Raw genomic sequence first — 17154 nt, forward strand, 5'->3', positions numbered from 1 at the left:
ATGGGGTATCACGCTAACATATGGCCCAATTCTATGGGAACCAGCAAGGAAGGGAGGTTCTTATAGACTAGCTGACTGTTCTTGGCTGCCTTGAGATGCTGTTGGAGGAAATAGAGATGCCTAATTCTTTTTTTTTTTTTGTGAAAGAGCACACTTTATTCCGAAACAGAGAGCAGCACAGTGACCAACAGAAGGTGCCCAATGGGCATCCTATATGTCGTACTCCAGAAGATACACAGGATATTTTGCTAATAAAAATCAACAGGAACATGGATTCTTCTGGGCAACTTCCCCAAACTCAACCCTCTCAGGGGTCAAGAAAACGCCTGAAGGCAACTATGGTTCACTAGAGATAGAGGCCCTCAGCGGTGCCTTCTTGTTTTTTATAAAGAACATTTTCTTTAGATTTTTTGAAGTCTTCATTTGTTACTTTCATTCTACGTTCTCTCAAGCCCATCAGACCAGCTTCTGTACAGATTGCTTTGATGTCAGCACCAGAGAGGTTGTCCTTTGCCATAATTAAATCGTCCAGGGTTATCCGGCTTGTGTGAATCTAAAAGATGCGCTTCTTAGTCTTTTCATCAGGCAGGGGGAACTCAATCTTCCTGTGGATGCGACCTGGTCTGATAAGTGCTGGATCCAGAGTTTCTATTCGGTTTGTGGCCATGATAACTTTCACGTCTCCCAGTTGGATGGATTTGATTCAAGAGGAGACGTGAGATGCCTGATTCTAATTTTGCTATTTAGACTGGTCTTGGTATAGATGATATATGTGGCTCTTATAAGTTTCATCTCACTCTGACCCCTGCACCCTGCAGAAAAGCAACTCTCTCTATGCTACATGCCCCTAATACACTCTGTGAGTTGGACATCTCATTACTTAACTAAATGGTTTGACATATTCTCTGCTGCTTCTCCATGCTCCATCAAACATAGCCTAGAGAACTAGGTGTGTTCTTCTATCTGAGCAAAGGATGAAGAGACTGTCCAAGGAGGTGGCCTCCATCTTCCTCTTCCTTGGCCCAAATCACACTATGTCCTTTCTCATCTCCCTCTCAGGTGACTCCCTGAGGGTTTTCATCTTCCAAAATTTCCAGATGAGAGATGGACTTTTTATATACAAGCATACCTGGGATTAGTTAATGTCTCCTTTTGCACACAGAGGAGGGGACCATTGTTCTCTTCCAGGCCAAGAGAGCTTTCACTCCCTTTTCTAATCTAAGTCTTTTCTGCCTTTTTTTGTTGATAAAAGCTTAGAGATAGTTTAGCATCTTTGGGACTGGGAAATGGAATGGGAGTCCTTAACCCTGAATCTCCCTTTCCTTAAACTAAGTCTTCCATATTTGAATAATTTTTTTTTCTCAATGGTGTTATCTTATATCACAGTTTGACACTCTTTGTAACCTCTGCGGATGGGGAGACTTGTCTTTAGTTCCTGTACAGTAACTTTTTTTTTAATGCCTTGTTAAAACCCTATTGACAGATTTCTTTTTAAAAATTATTTTTTATATGTGGTGCTGAGAATTGAACCCAATGCTTCACACATGCCAGACAATCACTCTACTACTGAACCACAATCCCAGGTCCTGTCACCTGTAACTTTAAACCAACTCCTTTACGCTCCCCACAATCACAAATAAACCATCCTTGGTTATTCAATAAGGCCAAAAACACAATGGGGAAAAGGCAAACATTTATTTTTATTTGCAAGTGCAGTTTCTGCCACAGATCCTTTTAAGCTACAGTAACTTTTGGTAAACTCAATGAACACTTTAAAAAATAGCCAATAATAAGAAAGTTACATGAAAAAATTTCCATTACATTGTCAAAAATGTCTGAATCCAAAATCCACTGTTTTCTGCAGTTTTTTTTTAAATGTTTGTTCTGGTTAAAAAAGGATTTCTTTTTCTTTTCTATCTTATTCTACATAGTCCTGCTTAAATTAAGACAAACTATTTCATTAACTTTTAGGACTGCCATTGTCTGTATTTAGGTTTTTATTCTTACATATTTATATTAATATTTTAATATTTTACATAAAACATCAATTTGCTATTTTATGAACCAAAAAAATTTAAAGATCCTATTGATGGTGAGGCATTTCCAGTTTGGGGGAAAACTGTAAATCTAAACCATAGAAGGTCATTTTTATGCCTCCCCTCCCTTTTAACTATAATAAATAATTAGCAACCTATTAATATTACAAAAAAGTCCTTAATTATGCTTAGAGTAACCAGAGTATTTTTGCAAATTTAAATTTATATCTGTTACAGTATATGAAGTCATTAAGAAAAGCCTCTGGTTTTCCAGTTTGGTAACAAATGGCTTTTGTCTGATGCATAATTAATAGAAACTAATGATGACTATGTAGCTCTTCCAGAGTTTTAAAGGCAAATCTATATTGGCCTACAGTTAACATGCAAATTCATCCAACAAGCAACACAAAATGTATTGTAGTAGTCATTCATTTTTATCAACATTCAAGAAGACCTAGACAGCAGCACAAATTCTCCTATGTCAGAAACACTTCATAACATGGTTAAAACTGAGTCAGATCATACCTGGTAAAATACCCCCTTTCTAATTCATCCTCTAGCATCAGTTCAGACTTCCAGCACAATACATGAACAATAGAGATTAATACTGTGGTACAAAGGTAAATACAGACAAGAGTTTGGTGTGCTAGCATACAGAGTTTTAAAACAGTGATCAATGAAACCAAACATCTTGCCTTGTTCACTCTCATCTCCCTTTATGAGCCTGAAATTCCCACGGTCTCACTGAAACATTCAATTGTGGGGGAAATGAGTCCAATGATCCTAGCATTGAAATTGCTCCCTGGAAGGGAAATTTGGCCACAAGGGGATGGCATTCCCATTTGAGGGTATGCCACTAAGGGAAACATCCTGATGTGCAAGAAATGGTTTGCTTCTAAAAGCCTTGAAGGAAAATGTGATTTTTTCAAAATATTTAGCTTTATCCCAAGGAATAGTTTGGTGGTTTAATGTGGCTCAAACTTTATTTCATCATTTTTTGGTTGGATAAATGAAATGTGTACACCATCAACCATCACTCTTAACTCTTCTTCCATCACATAAGACACTTGTTAAGATAAGAAAGATATTCTACTAAAGCTGACGGTGATTGAGAGTCATTCAGTATTCAAAGTTCCTAAAGAATCGTTGGTTCTCTGAAAGGGATAAAAAAGTAGGAAAGGCTTTGTTCAAACTCCTGCTAGTAAACAAGTATTACTTCAACTGATACAATGGCTACGTGACATCAAAGTACTATAAATTATCAAAACTATTGTACAGAAAAATTACAAATTCATTGCAAAATACATTACACTGCTACCATTAAGAAAAAAGTGCTTTTTGTTTTCCTTTCTTTCTTTTTTTTAAATTTATTTTTCTTTTTTTGCCAGAAAAGTATTCTTTCAATATAGAAAATCCTATGTGGTACCCTGCATGTGGCTAGGATATAACATAACGGAGTTTGTACTGAGTCCTTCTGATTTGCTGGATGAAGGGCTGAAAAATATAATAATGACTTATTAAAGCCATACTCCAAATGACCATGCCAGCTGTCAGTGGAGAGATGCCTATTTAAGACACAAGAAGATGCCCTGGTCTGTCGAACCCTGCCGGTCATCGCACTGTCCCACCAATCAGCTGGTCTAGAATGCACAGGCCTTTTGTATGATCTGTGGTTTTTCTTATGTTCTCCTGAATTATTCTCACATCCTTGCTTAGTTTTTGTCACCTACGTGAATCCTCTGCTCAGTGATGCCCTTAGTGATGCCGATATTGTCTCATGAGGGGAACGATGCAAGATGGTGGACCTGCCAATTTTAAGAAAGGATGTCCAAGGAGTTCCTGGGCTGTGGCTCTTAGAGCGGGTTCCCTCACCAACATGAGGTCTAGGAATCCCCGGAGCATTGAAGAGACCTGTGAAAACATACAGATAGCATCCTGAGAACTAACACAGACACTGACCCCAGTCCTCAAAATCATTTCCCAGTCCTGGCAACGGCTTCAAATTCTAGAAACTAGTTGCGTTAGGAAGAAAGACAGGTGAAAGAAAAGAAGGCATTGTCTTTATTAACACATGATGTTTTTATTTAAGTTTGAAATAATAAGGGTACAATTAAGAATAAAATCTTATTTACCAAATAAAATAGTACTGGCAATAATAGGGACAACAGCAACAACTGCATGATTACTATGTACAAGTGCTGGTCACACAGGCAATGAAGTACAGTATAAACATGGAATAGTCTTATTTTTCTAGCAACTACGATCATTTGGGCTCTGTGGACACCCCTCTCTTGAAGGGAAAGAAGTCTCGATTACTATGTACTTTTTCATATATATATATTAACTACATTCAAGTGCATACACACCAAGTGAATGGTCCAATAGATTTTAACATATCTTTACATCTATTTTCTCCCGTCAAGGTTTCTAGAAGGCTACCTTGGGCCCCCTTCCTGCCAATATTCATTCCTAGCAAAAGCTAACTATCCTATAGACTTCTAGTAGCATAAATTAGTTTTGTCTGCTTTTATACTTTATAGAAATTGAGTTAGGCACCATGGACCCTTCTCTGTCTGGCTTCATTCATTCAACATTGTGTATGTGAGATTCATTCCCAATGTGTGTGACCAAAATTTCATCCTTTTCATTGCTGTGTGGTACTCATTGCCCAATTATACCACACCTTGTGTATCCATTTGGGAAATAATCTTGGGAGTTTCCAGCTTTTGACCTTTAGGATTAAAGACACCTCTCATAGATGGCTTTGAAGAACACTGGCACTCATTTCTATTGGGTGTAAGACTATTTTCTTATAATACAGCTTTTGTTACTTCTCATTATTTAAACTTAGTCCAACCCAGTAAACAATTTAATTTCCTATTCAGCTCAAGTAGTTCCATTTTTATTCATTTTTATTTTTATTTTGCAGGTTCACACAACCTATATGAATCTAATGCTCTTTCCTGAGGTTCAGGTGAGAGGAAAGAGGAGACTCTACCATTATAAAGTATTCTCCCCAGCCCAGCTCAATACTGCATACCTGTAATCCCAGTGGCTTGGGAGGCTGAGAAATGAGGATTGTGTGTTCAAAGCCAGCCTCAACATGTTAGTGATGCCCTGAGCAGTGAAACCCTGCCTCAAAATAAAAACTAAAAAAAAAGCGAGGGGTATGGATCAGTGGTTAAGCGCCCCTGCTTTCAATCCCTCTCTGGTACCAACAAACAAACAAAAACAACCCCCCCAAACCAAATAACCAAACAACAATAAGGACAAAAACCCCAAGGTATTCTCCCCTATAAGACAGCCTCACATTCTCTCTTATTACTAAGCAGATGGGAGGGAGGTGTGGCTGGGTCAGTGTTTACAGAAGGGTCCTGGGGACATATCCCTTTCTCAGCAAGCCCTGCAGGGAGCTGACCTCTTTGCTATGTGGTAGCTCTTGGACTTCTCATAATTTTTCCTGAGATTGGCCTAGATCCACATGTTTTGGGAACTAGGAAAGGCCCTGCTGGGTCTCTTACATGTATTACACTAACATGCCCCCTTCATCACTGCATGACCCAGTCCCTGCACACCTCTCTGACATGTTCTACCCTTATCCCTGGCTCACTTTGACATACTCATATAAACCTTATTCTTTCTTAGCTTTTTAGGTCCTTGTACTTGATGTCGCTCTGCCTGCTGCCTGGAACATTGGTCTCCCATACCATTGCAAGATTTTTGCCTTCTTTCCATTTGAGTTCCAGATCCTTGTTTACCGATCCTTGTCAGAAACAAGGGCTTCCCTGACTCTTTTACCTAAACCAGTTCTCAATCCCCTCTCCTGTGCATACCATTATATCACAGTGCTTTGTTTTCTTCATAGAAATTATTTTGTTCATCCATTTGCTTATAGTTTATTATCTCCTCCTCCAACTAGAATGCAAGTTATGTAAAAGATAGGAAATCTGGGGTCTTTCACCTCAACATTACCAGTAGTTAGAAGTCCCCAGCAGGTAACAGGTGCTCAAGGAGTGAGTATTGAATGGAGCACTTGATTCACTCTTCCACTCAGCCCCTTGAAACATGAAATGATCCCACAACATTTTACATATGAACTCTGGCCAGAAAGGCTGAATCACAAAGCCCAATGAATGAACAGAAGAGCAGAGATTTGAATCTGAGTGACTAATTTCAGAGGCTATATGCTCTTACACCAGAATCTACCTGCCCACTGAGTGTGGCATGCCAGTCTTTGAAGCCACAGAGACGCTGAAAGATCCGATATCTACTTTGGACCTAGCAATACACACTACTCACCTTGTGCTGGTCCTTCACTCTTGGAGGTAAACTGTCCCGGATCCTACGCATTGCCTGCAGAGGAGGCTCATTGAAGTAGGGGGGCTCACCATCAATCATCTCTATCACCATGATCCCAAGAGACCAGATGTCCACCTGTTGGGCACAACACACTGGTTATGACAGGTAAGGGGAACACTCTGAAATGCTGGATGTGTCCATGGAACCCAATAGATTCTTACTTATTCATAACTTAATATGGTATTTGTAACTTCTCAAAACTTGCAACTCAGATTTATCAGCTGACTTGTTAGATTACTGAGGTCCTTGATTCTCTTTTTGCTTTTAAAAAGTGTCAGTGAAGTTCACACCAATAAGTAATAAATGAATAACTTAACATTCTGAAGTTCGGTACTTCAATTTTTACTCTATTAAATTCTGTAATTAACTGCCTTTCAGAGAAGATTCAAAAATCCAAAATTTTAATGCTATGAAAATAGAAAATAAAGTTGCATTTAAAAATCATAAGAAAAGTTTTTGACATTTTCATAACAAACTGCATGGAGCTACTGCATACTATGCAAAACACACACCAATTTTTTTTAATAATTTGGTTTTTAAAAATAGTTCTTTTCCTACCTACTTTGGGATTTCCCCCTTATGCTTTATTGTTTTGAAGCAGCATGCACAAAACCCTGCTTTATATAAACCATCTCTAGGGAGTAGAGAGAGAAAAAAAGGAAGGGATGCTGAGAAATTCTTTCTGAGTGAAGAATGGGAAGGGAGGACAAGGAGAAGCTATAAGGGTGCTATGAATTCCCAGATCCAGGTACTTCCCTGTTACAGGTTCATTACTCTGCTTATCTGTATGCTGCATTACTATTATACCTCTTGGCAGTGACTTTTGCTGAGAATTTATCTCTTGGAACGACAATGAGACAAACAAGTTGAATGTTCCTCTGAGGTCAAGCTAAGAAGGGAAAGAGCAGATTCGGCCTTAACTTATGCCTGCATTCTTCATGTACTGGTTCATGCCACTTTTTCCCAGGCTTCTCCTCTCTCAGAATCACCAGCTGCACCATAACATGTGGACACTCTATACTCAGCTGGAACTGGCTGCTTGGGCTCCATGTGGATGTAGCCTTGTGTGCCTCAGAGCTCCTACTCATGTTATTCCCTCCCTAGAAGGCCTTTCTTTCACTCCCTGTGGCAGCTCACTTTCACCTATCCAAGTCCTATCCCTTCATAGATTATTGTTTGCTTTCCAGAAAAAATATAAATTAGGATGTAGTTTTGAATGTTATGATAGTCACATGATCTTTTTCTATTAGAGGTCATTATGGCTCAATCAAATATTACCTCTACTTGTGCCATTTTCTCTGATTCTCTTGCCTTTCTATGAAATATGCCTGCTAATTTTAGCATCTCCAGAACCTATTTAAGAGTGGGACTCCCATCCCAACTCCCATATACATTGTAGGATTGCAATAAAAGCCCCTGGATAAATATTATGGTAATATTCCGAGTAGTGGCCAATGTCACTTCAGCCTACTCTGTCCTAAGTCAGTGAGTGGGAATCAACTGTGGTGTCAAAAGTCATTGCTCCAATTGTCTGTGGTCACCAAATGTCAGAACACAGCATCACTGCCACTTTTGAAAAAATGCCTGTTTTGCCCTTACCTCTGTCCCATAGGGTAGCCTGGAAATAACTTCAGGTGCCATCCAGTAAGGGGTGCCCACCAGGGATTTCCTCTTTGGCACCTCTTTGGAAACTTGAGCACAGAAACCAAAGTCAGATAGCTTTATCTGAAAAGAAAAGGAAAACCATAAATGGACACTTTGAAAATACTGTCTGCTAGGCATACAACAAAATGAATATATTTACTTAGAAATAAAGACATAAAGAGCATCAAATTCAAATTCAATAACCAGCCTCAGAAACATCAGAGAAGAGGTCACAAGACCCTTTTACTGGAAAGGCACAAATCCATTTTAATGGAAAAACTTTTTACAGGTCTACCAGAGTTGACTTCCAAAGGCTTGAACTCTAGCTGCTTTTATCTTTCCATAAAATTACAAAACAACAAAAAACTCTCACAAATTAAATGTATAATCTATTCAATAAATCTCAAACCCATAACTTGAATATAACAGATGATGCTTTAGTGTAAGTAAATTGCTATTTGTGAGGGGAATTTCGTACACATTGCTGTAGCATAGACTCTTGAACACATTGAGAATTCTATGTACCATGTGATGATTTAAACAGCCACCCTCTTTTTTAGTGTGTCTGAGGTAGCGGAAGATATTCATTTATCTAGGATGCCAAGATATCACTTAAAGCGTTGGTTCCCCTTCCCTTTTTGTTTTGCTCCTTTGTCCCAGGGCACAGCTGAAGTTAACAATGTAAACATCTCAGAGTGGAAATGCAGGTGTAGAAACTGGATGTCAGCACATGGTTGACAGTTCCTTAAGGTGGAGGTCAAGCTAAGAAGGGAAAGAGCAGATACTAAGGACTCAGATATGGTCAAAAAGAAAACGAACTTTGAAAATTCTTGCACAAAGCTCCTGTCCTTTTAAGAACATAATGCACTGTTAGACACCGGTTGGCTTGTGTATTCTAAATGATCGGGATTTGGTTTATTTCTGGGAGGCACACTTCCTGGTCAGGATGACCTGCTCTGAACTTCAGGTGGCCTTACCAACCAGAACATCAGTGGGCCGCTTAGTTGTTAGTGGTGATAGAATCCAAAAGGAAATAGTACACTGGGCATTGTTTAGCAGTGGTGCAGAATTAATATTTGAAGTTAAAATTCTCTATAGATCCAAGATATAGTCTCTAAGGTATGAGTTCTGTCTTTTTTTTTTTTTTAATTTTTTATTGTGGGTTGTTCAAAACGTTACAAATTTCTTGGCATATCATATTTGACACTTTGATTCAAGTGGGTTATGAACTCCCACCTTCACCCCATACACAGATTGCAGAATCACATCAGTTACACATCCATTGATTTACAAATTGCCATCCTAGTGTCTGTTGTGCTCCGCTGCCTTTCCCATCCTCCACCCTCCCCCCTCCCCACCTCTCCCCTCCCCTCCCCTCCTCTCTCTCTACCTCCTCCACTGTATAACCCTGAGGGTCTCCTTCTATTACCATGCAATTTCCCTTCTCTCTCCCTTTCCCTCCCACCTCTCATCCCTGTTAAATGTTAATCTTCTTCTCCTGCTCTTCGTCCCTACTCTGTTCTTAGTTACTCTCCTTATATCAAAGAAGACATTTGGCATTTGTTTTTTAGGGATTGGCTAGCTTCACTTAGCATAATCTGCTCTAATGCCATCCATTTCCCTGTAAATTCTATGATTTTGTCATTTTTTAATGCAGAGTAATACTCCATTGTGTATAAATGCCACATTTTTTTTATCCATTCGTCTATTGAAGGGCATCTAGGTTGGTTCCACAGTCTTGCTATTGTGAATTGTGCTGCTATGAACATCGATGTAGCAGTGTCCCTGTAGCATGCTCTTTTTAGGTCTTTAGGGAATAGACCAAGAAGGGGAATAGCTGGGTCAAATGGTGGCTCCATTCCCAGCTTTCCAAGAAATCTCCATACTGCTTTCCAAATTGGCTGCACCAATTTGCAGTCCCACCAGCAATGTACAAGTGTACCCTTTTCCCCACATCCTCGCCAGCACTTGTTGTTGTTTGACTTCATAATGGCTGCCAATCTTACTGGAGTGAGATGGTATCTTAGGGTGGTTTTGATTTGCATTTCTCTGACAGCTAGAGATGGTGAGCATTTTTTCATGTACTTGTTGATTGACTGTATGTCCTCCTCTGAGAAGTGTCTGTTCAGGTCCTTGGCCCATTTGTTGATTGGGTTGTTTGTTCTCTTATTGTCTAATTTTTTGAGTTCTTTGTATACTCTGGATATTAGGGCTCTATCTGAAGTGTGAGGAGTAAAGATTTGTTCCCAGGGTGTAGGCTCCCTATTTACCTCTCTTATTGTTTCTTTTGCTGAGAAAAAACTTTTTAGTTTGAGTAAGTCCCATTTGTTGATTCTAGTTATTAACTTTTGTGCTATGGGTGTCCTATTGAGGAATTTGGAGCCCGACCCCACAGTATGTAGATCGTAGCCAACTTTTTCTTCTATCAGACGGCGTGTCTCTGATTTGATATCAAGCTCCTTGATCCATTTTGAATTAACTTTTGTGCATGGCGAGAGAAAGGGATTCAGTTTCATTTTGTTGCATATGGATTTCCAGTTTTCCCAGCACCATTTGTTGAAGATGCTATCCTTCCTCCATTGCATGCTTTTAGCCCCTTTATCAAATATAAGATAGTTGTAGTTTTGTGGATTGGTTTCTGTGTCCTCTATTCTGTACCATTGGTCCACCCGCCTGTTTTGGTACCAGTACCATGCTGTTTTTGTTACTATTGCTCTGTAGTATAGTTTGAAGTCTGGTATCGCTATACCGCCTGATTCACACTTCCTGCTTAGCATTGTTTTTGCTATTCTGGGTCTTTTATTTTTCCATATGAATTTCATGATTGCTTTCTCTATTTCTACAAGAAATGCCGTTGGGATTTTGATTGGCATTGCATTAAACCTATAGAGAACTTTTGGTAATATCGCCATTTTGATGATGTTAGTTCTGCCTATCCATGAACAGGGTATATTTTTCCATCTTCTAAGATCTTCTTCTATTTCTCTCTTTAGGGTTCTGTAGTTTTCATTGTATAAGTCTTTCACCTCTTTTGTTAGGTTGATTCCCAAGTATTTTATTTTTTTTGAAGATATTGTGAATGGAGTGGTTGTCCTCATTTCCATTTCAGAGGATTTGTCGCTGATATACAGGAATGCCTTTGATTTATGCGTGTTGATTTTATATCCTGCCACTTTGCTGAATTCATTTATTAGCTCTAATAGTTTCTTTGTAGAGCCTTTTGGGTCTGCTAGGTATAGAATCATATCATCTGCAAATAGTGATAATTTAAGTTCTTCTTTTCCTATTTTGATGCCTTTAATTTCTTTCGTCTGTCTAATTGCTCTGGCCAGTGTTTCGAGAACTATGTTGAACAGAAGTGGAGAGAGAGGGCATCCCTGTCTTGTTCCAGATTTTAGAGGGAATGCCTTCAGTTTTTCTCCATTCAGAATGATGCTAGCCTGAGGCTTAGCATAGATTGCTTTTACAATATTGAGGTATGTTCCTGTTATCCCTAGTTTTTCTAGAGTTTTGAACATAAAGGGATGCTGTACTTTGTCGAATGCTTTTTCCGCATCTATCGAGATGATCATATGGTTCTTATTTTTAAGTCTATTGATGTGGTGAATAACATTTATTGATTTCCGTATATTGAACCAGCCTTGCATCCCAGGGATGAATCCTACTTGATCATGGTGTACAATTTTTTTGATATGTTTTTGTATCCGATTCGCCAGAATTTTATTGAGGATTTTTGCATCTAGGTTCATTAGAGATATTGGTCTGTAGTTTTCTTTCTTTGAAGTGTCTTTGTCTGGTTTAGGTATCAGGGTGATGTTGGCCTCGTAGAATGAATTTGGAAGTTCTCCCTCTTTTTCTATTTCCTGAAGTAGCTTGAAAAGTATTGGTATTAGTTCCTCTTTAAAGGTTTTGTAAAACTCTGCTGTATACCCATCCGGTCCTGGGCTTTTCTTAGTTGGTAGTCTTTTGATGGTTTCTTCTATTTCCTCAATTGATATTGGTCTGTTTAGGTTGTCTATATCCTCCTGACTCAATCTGGGCAGATCATATGACTTAAGAAATTTATCTATGCCTTCACTATCTTCTAATTTATTGGAGTATAAGGATTCAAAATAGTTTTTGATTATCTTCTGTATTTCTGAAGTGTCTGTTGTGATATTGCCTTTTTCATCCCGTATGCTAGTAATTTGAGTTCTCTCTCTTCTTCTCTTCGCTAGCATCGCTAAGGGTCTGTCGATTTTGTTTATTTTTTCAAAGAACCAACTTTTAGTTTTGTCAATTTTTTCAATTGTTTCTTTTGTTTCGATTTCATTAATTTCAGCTCTGATTTTCATTATTTCTTGCCTTCTACTTCTTTTGCTGTTGTTTTGCTCTTCTTTTTCAAGGATTTTGAGATGAAGTATGAGATCATTTATTTGTTGGTTTTTTCTTTTTTTAAGGAATGAACTCCAAGCAATGAATTTTCCTCTTAGAACTGCTTTCAATGTGTCCCATAGATTCCGATATGTTGTGTCTGTGTTTTCATTTATCTCTAAGAATTTTTTAATTTCCTCCTTGATGTCTTCTATAACCCATTGATCATTCAGTAACCTATTGTTCATTCTCCAAGTGATGTATGCTTTTTCCTTCCTTCTTTTATCGTTGATTTTCAGTTTCATTCCATTATGATCAGATAAGATGCATGGTATTATCTCTACTCCTTTATATTGTCTAAGAGTTGCCCTGTGACATAATATATGATCTATTTTTGAGAAGGATCCATGTGCTGCTGAGAAAAAAGTGTAACTGCTTGATGTTGGGTGGTATACTCTATATATGTCAATTAGGTCTAGGTTATTAATAGTGTTATTGAGTTCTATAGTTTCCTTATTCAACTTTTGTTTGGAAGATCTGTCCAGTGGCGAGAGAGGTGTGTTGAAGTCTCCCATGATTATGGTATGGTGGTCTATTAGACTCTTGAACTTGAGAAGAGTTTGTTTGACGAACATAGCTGCACCATTGTTTGGGGCATAAATATTTATGATTGTTATGTCTTGTTGGTGTATGGTTCCCTTAAGCAGTATGTAGTGTCCCTCTTTATCCCTTTTGATTAACTTTGGCTTGAAATCTATTTTATTTGATATGAGTATGGACACTCCTGCTTGTTTCCGAAGTCCATATGAGTGATATGATTTTTCCCAACCTTTCACCTTCAGCCTATGTATGTCTTTTCCTATCAAATGCGTCTCCTGTAGGCAGCATATTGTTGGGTCTTGTTTTGTGATCCATTCTACTAGCCTGTGTCTCTTAATTGGTGAGTTTAAGCCATTAACATTTAGGGTTATTATTGAGATATGGGTTGTTCTTCCAGCCATATTTGTTTATTTCTGTTACTAAACATGGTTTGTTTTCCTCTTTGATTATTTTCCCCCCCTTTACTGTCCTACCTCCCACTGTTGGTTTTCATTGTTATTTTCCATTTCCTCTTCCTGTAATGCTTTGGCGAGGATGTTTTGAAGAGATGGTTTTCTAGCTGCGAATTCTTTAAACTTTTGTTTATCGTGGAAGGTTTTAATTTCATCTTCCATCCTGAAGCTTAATTTCGCTGGATACACAATTCTTGGTTGGAACCCATTTTCTTTCAGTGTTTGAAATATGTTATTCCAGGATCTTCTAGCTTTCAGAGTCTGTGTTGAAAGATCAGCTGTTATCCTGATTGGCTTACCCCTAAATGTAATCTGCTTCCTTTCTCTTGTAGCTTTTAAAATTCTCTCCTTATTCTGTATGTTGGGCATCTTCATTATAATGTGTCTAGGTGTGGATCTCTTATGATTTTGCACATTCGGCGTCCTGTAGGCTTCTAGGATTTGGGATTCTGTCTCATTCTTCAAGTCTGGGAAGTTTTCTCGTATTATTTCATTGAATAGACTGCTCATTCCTTTGGTTTGGAGCTCTGTACCTTCCTGTATCCCAATGACTCTTAAGTTTGGTCTCTTAATGTTATCCCATATTTCTTGGATGTTCTGCTCATGGTTTCTTAACAGTCTTGCTGAGCTGTCTATGTTCTTTTCCAGTTGAAATACTTTGTCTTCATTGTCTGATGTTCTATCTTCTAAGTGTTCTACTCTGCTGGTAGTATTCTCCATTGAGTTTTTAAGTTGGTTTATTGCTTCCTGCATTTCTAGGATTTCTGATTGTTTGTTTTTTATAACCTCTATCTCCCTGTATAGTTGATCCTTTGCTTCCTGGATTTGTTTGCGTAATTCATTGTCGAAGTGATCTTTCATTGTCTGATTTTGCTGTTTAATGTCTTCCTTGATACTCCAGATCATCTGAAGCATGTATATCCTGAATTCTTTATCTGACATTCCATCTGCTGCAGCTGTTACCTCTTCTAAAGTTGCGTTGACCTGCATTGCTTGTGGTCCTTTCTTTCCTTGTCTTTTCATACTGCTTGCGTATCTTTCCTGCAGGTGCGGGCGGCGGCTCTGCTCTCTCCTTATTCCAATTGGGGTGTCGTGGCTACCACGCCGGCAGGTCACTGTGCCTGTTCTGGGAGCTGGCGGCGGCTCTGTTCTGCCCCTACTCCAATTGGGGTGACGAGTGTACCACGCCGGCTGGCCACCGGGCCTGATCCGCCAGTCGGTTGCAGGTTTGCCTACCCTGCAGACGCGGGCGGCGGTTCTACTCTGCCCCTACTCCAAATGGGGTGTCGTGACTACCCCGCCTGCAGGACGCTGGGCCTGTTCCTGGCACGGGCGGCGACTCTGCTCTGCCACTACTCCAATTAGGGTGGTGTTTGTACCATGCCGGCAGGCTCCTGGGCCTGATCCGCCGGTCTGTTGTAGGTCTGCCTACTTTGGAGGCGCGGGCGGCGGATCTGCCCTGCCCCTCCTACCACGCCTGCAGACCCCTGGGTCTGATCTGCAGTTTGATCACTGGTCTGCTCACCCTGCGGGCGCGAGTGGAGGTTCCGCTCTGCCCCCACTCCGCCCCCACTCCAATTAGGGTCACGTGACCACCACACTGGCAGGGCCTGATCCGGGCGTGGGAGAAGGATCTGCTCTGCCCCTATTCCAGTTGGGGTGACATGTGTAGCGCACTGGCAGGCCACTGGGCCTGACCTGCCCGGCTGTCACAGGTCTGTTTACCTTGCAAGCGCGAACGGCGGCTCTGCCCTGCCCCTCCTACCACGCCCATGTACCACTGGGTCGCGGGTCTGCCCACCTTGCGGGTGCGAGTGGTGGCTCCGCTCCGCCTCCTCTCCAATTGGGGCCACACGGTCACCACGCTGGCGAGCCGCTGGGCCTGCTCCGGGCGCTGGCAGCGGCCCGGCTTCTCCCCTCTGGCTCAACGACAAATTGAGGAGACTCGGGTGTCTGTGCCTCACCCCCCCTACCAGGAGACCAACTGCTTATGTCACCGCTGGAATTGATGAAGTTCTCTCCTCCGCCGCTTTCTGCTGACATCAGATCTCTGCCATGTTGGTATCCTATGCGAATGGCAGCATTTCGTTCCCCTTGCCGGGCAACCAAAGCAACGGGTGAGTCCTGACCGGCCGTCAGCAGGACCCGTACGGAGAAGCAGATTCCGCGGGCTCCTAGCCCCTGTCTAGGGAAGTTCCGGGAGCCGGAACTCGGCCGCCCCTCGCTCGGTGTTCGCTCCGATAAGCTCAGGTTCTAAGAAGCACCCAGGCGCTGAACCCTAGCAATCTGTCTGCAAGCCGCAGGTGAATTGCAGCCTGAAATTACCTGATCTATGGCTGAATGAGCTGCGGTCAGTCGAAAACAGGGAAGGTGACGTCAGTTTACCATCATGGTGGCTGCTGGCCTCCTCTGTGGTCTGACCGGTGTGGAGAACCGAGATGGACCGCTTCCTTTCCCCCGTCTCGAACCCAGAATTCAGCCCTGAGTACGGTGCTTGCACGGCTGGCAGAAACTGCAGCGCTGTAACCCTGCGTCTCTATCCCAGCGCGCGCTGCAGACTCTAGCCGCGGGGCGATTTGCTGAATAAGCCGTGTTACCCTCCGTGCGACAAACCTCTCGCGTTTGAGTCCCCATAGCCGATCCTCATGCGATGGAAATCCTTCCTCCAGGTTCCGGAGCACCCCACTATTGCTCATGAGTTCTGTCTTGATATTCTATAACTTTCTGAATCTCCTTTCTCAATCTTCCTGTTTAAATTTTCTTTCTCTTTTTTTGTCTCTACCTCTGCCATCTATACCTTAGACTTTGATGTTCCTTTGGGTTATGCTTTCAACCCTCACTTTTTTTTTCCTTTTTGCCTATTCTTGCTGCATATTCTCTTTCTTCCTATACTTGTTTCCTCTCCATTTAAAATCTGTATTTTGGGTTGGGGTATAGCTCAGTGGTACTGTGCTTAGTTAGCATGCATAAGATCCTATATTTGATCCCTAGCATCACACACACACACACACAAAAAAAAAAAAATCTCAAAAAACAACAACAAAAAAAAACATCAAACTGTGTCACCAACTAGTTATGTCTCCACATTGGATGACCTCAATCAAACTTGCTATTCTTTGCCTCGTGATGCTGCAGCCATCTTAGTTTGCATAAGCATACTTTACAATGTTTTCACAATGAGCAAACTGGCTGTGACCACATGTCTCAGAATGTACGTTTGTCATTATATGAGGTGCAACTATATTCAATTAAGGCGAGGTCAGGGTGGATTAGTGTAGGTGCCAAATCCAATGACTGGTGTCCTTATAAGTAAAAGGACACACAGACACATAGGGAAGAGCATAGGAAGATGGAGGCCACGATTAGAGTGATAATCCTCTAAGCCAAGGAATACCAAGGATTACCAAAAACATTCAGAAAGTAGGAGAGAGGAATATAATAGATTGTCTCTCAAAGCTTTCAGAAGGAACAAAATCTGTCAACACCTTGATTTTGGGTCTTCTGTTCTCCTGTACTGTGTGAGACTAAATTAAATTCAGAGAGAATAAAACTCCACTCAGTTTGGGGGCTTTGTTACTGTAGTCCCAGTACACTCTCAAAATGTATGCCTAATACACTCTAGCTAAACCTCACTGAGCTGCTACTACATGTGAGGTACCACTGTAAGCACTTTTCATGTATATCTCATTTAACGGCTCACAAGAAACTAA

At 40.7% G+C, this 17154-nt stretch overlaps 1 protein-coding gene and 1 long non-coding RNA gene across 4 annotated transcripts in view; one reads left to right on the forward strand and one right to left on the reverse strand.

Moving 5' to 3' along the window:
- Positions 1–542: 542 nt before the first annotated feature.
- LOC125619048 lies at positions 543–16788 on the forward strand. The gene is made up of 3 exons (XR_007350519.1): positions 543–679; positions 1258–1262; positions 16778–16788. It is a non-coding gene; the product is annotated as an uncharacterized LOC125619048 (long non-coding RNA).
- The window catches only part of Pak5 (p21 (RAC1) activated kinase 5), a 290034-nt gene continuing 274562 nt past the window's right edge, over positions 1683–17154 (reverse strand). For all 3 annotated transcript variants that reach the window (XM_048811304.1, XM_048811305.1, XM_048811306.1), the window contains 3 exons: positions 7995–8120; positions 6336–6470; positions 1683–3947 (listed from right to left, as the gene is read on the reverse strand). In XM_048811304.1, coding sequence (XP_048667261.1) covers positions 3792–3947; positions 6336–6470; positions 7995–8120 — 417 coding nt within the window. In that variant the 3' untranslated portion in view covers positions 1683–3791. The remainder of the gene's footprint in view (positions 3948–6335; positions 6471–7994; positions 8121–17154) is intronic.

Source organism: Marmota marmota, unplaced genomic scaffold (assembly GCF_001458135.2).
Source record: "Marmota marmota marmota unplaced genomic scaffold, marMar, whole genome shotgun sequence".
NCBI lineage: Eukaryota > Metazoa > Chordata > Mammalia > Rodentia > Sciuridae > Marmota > Marmota marmota.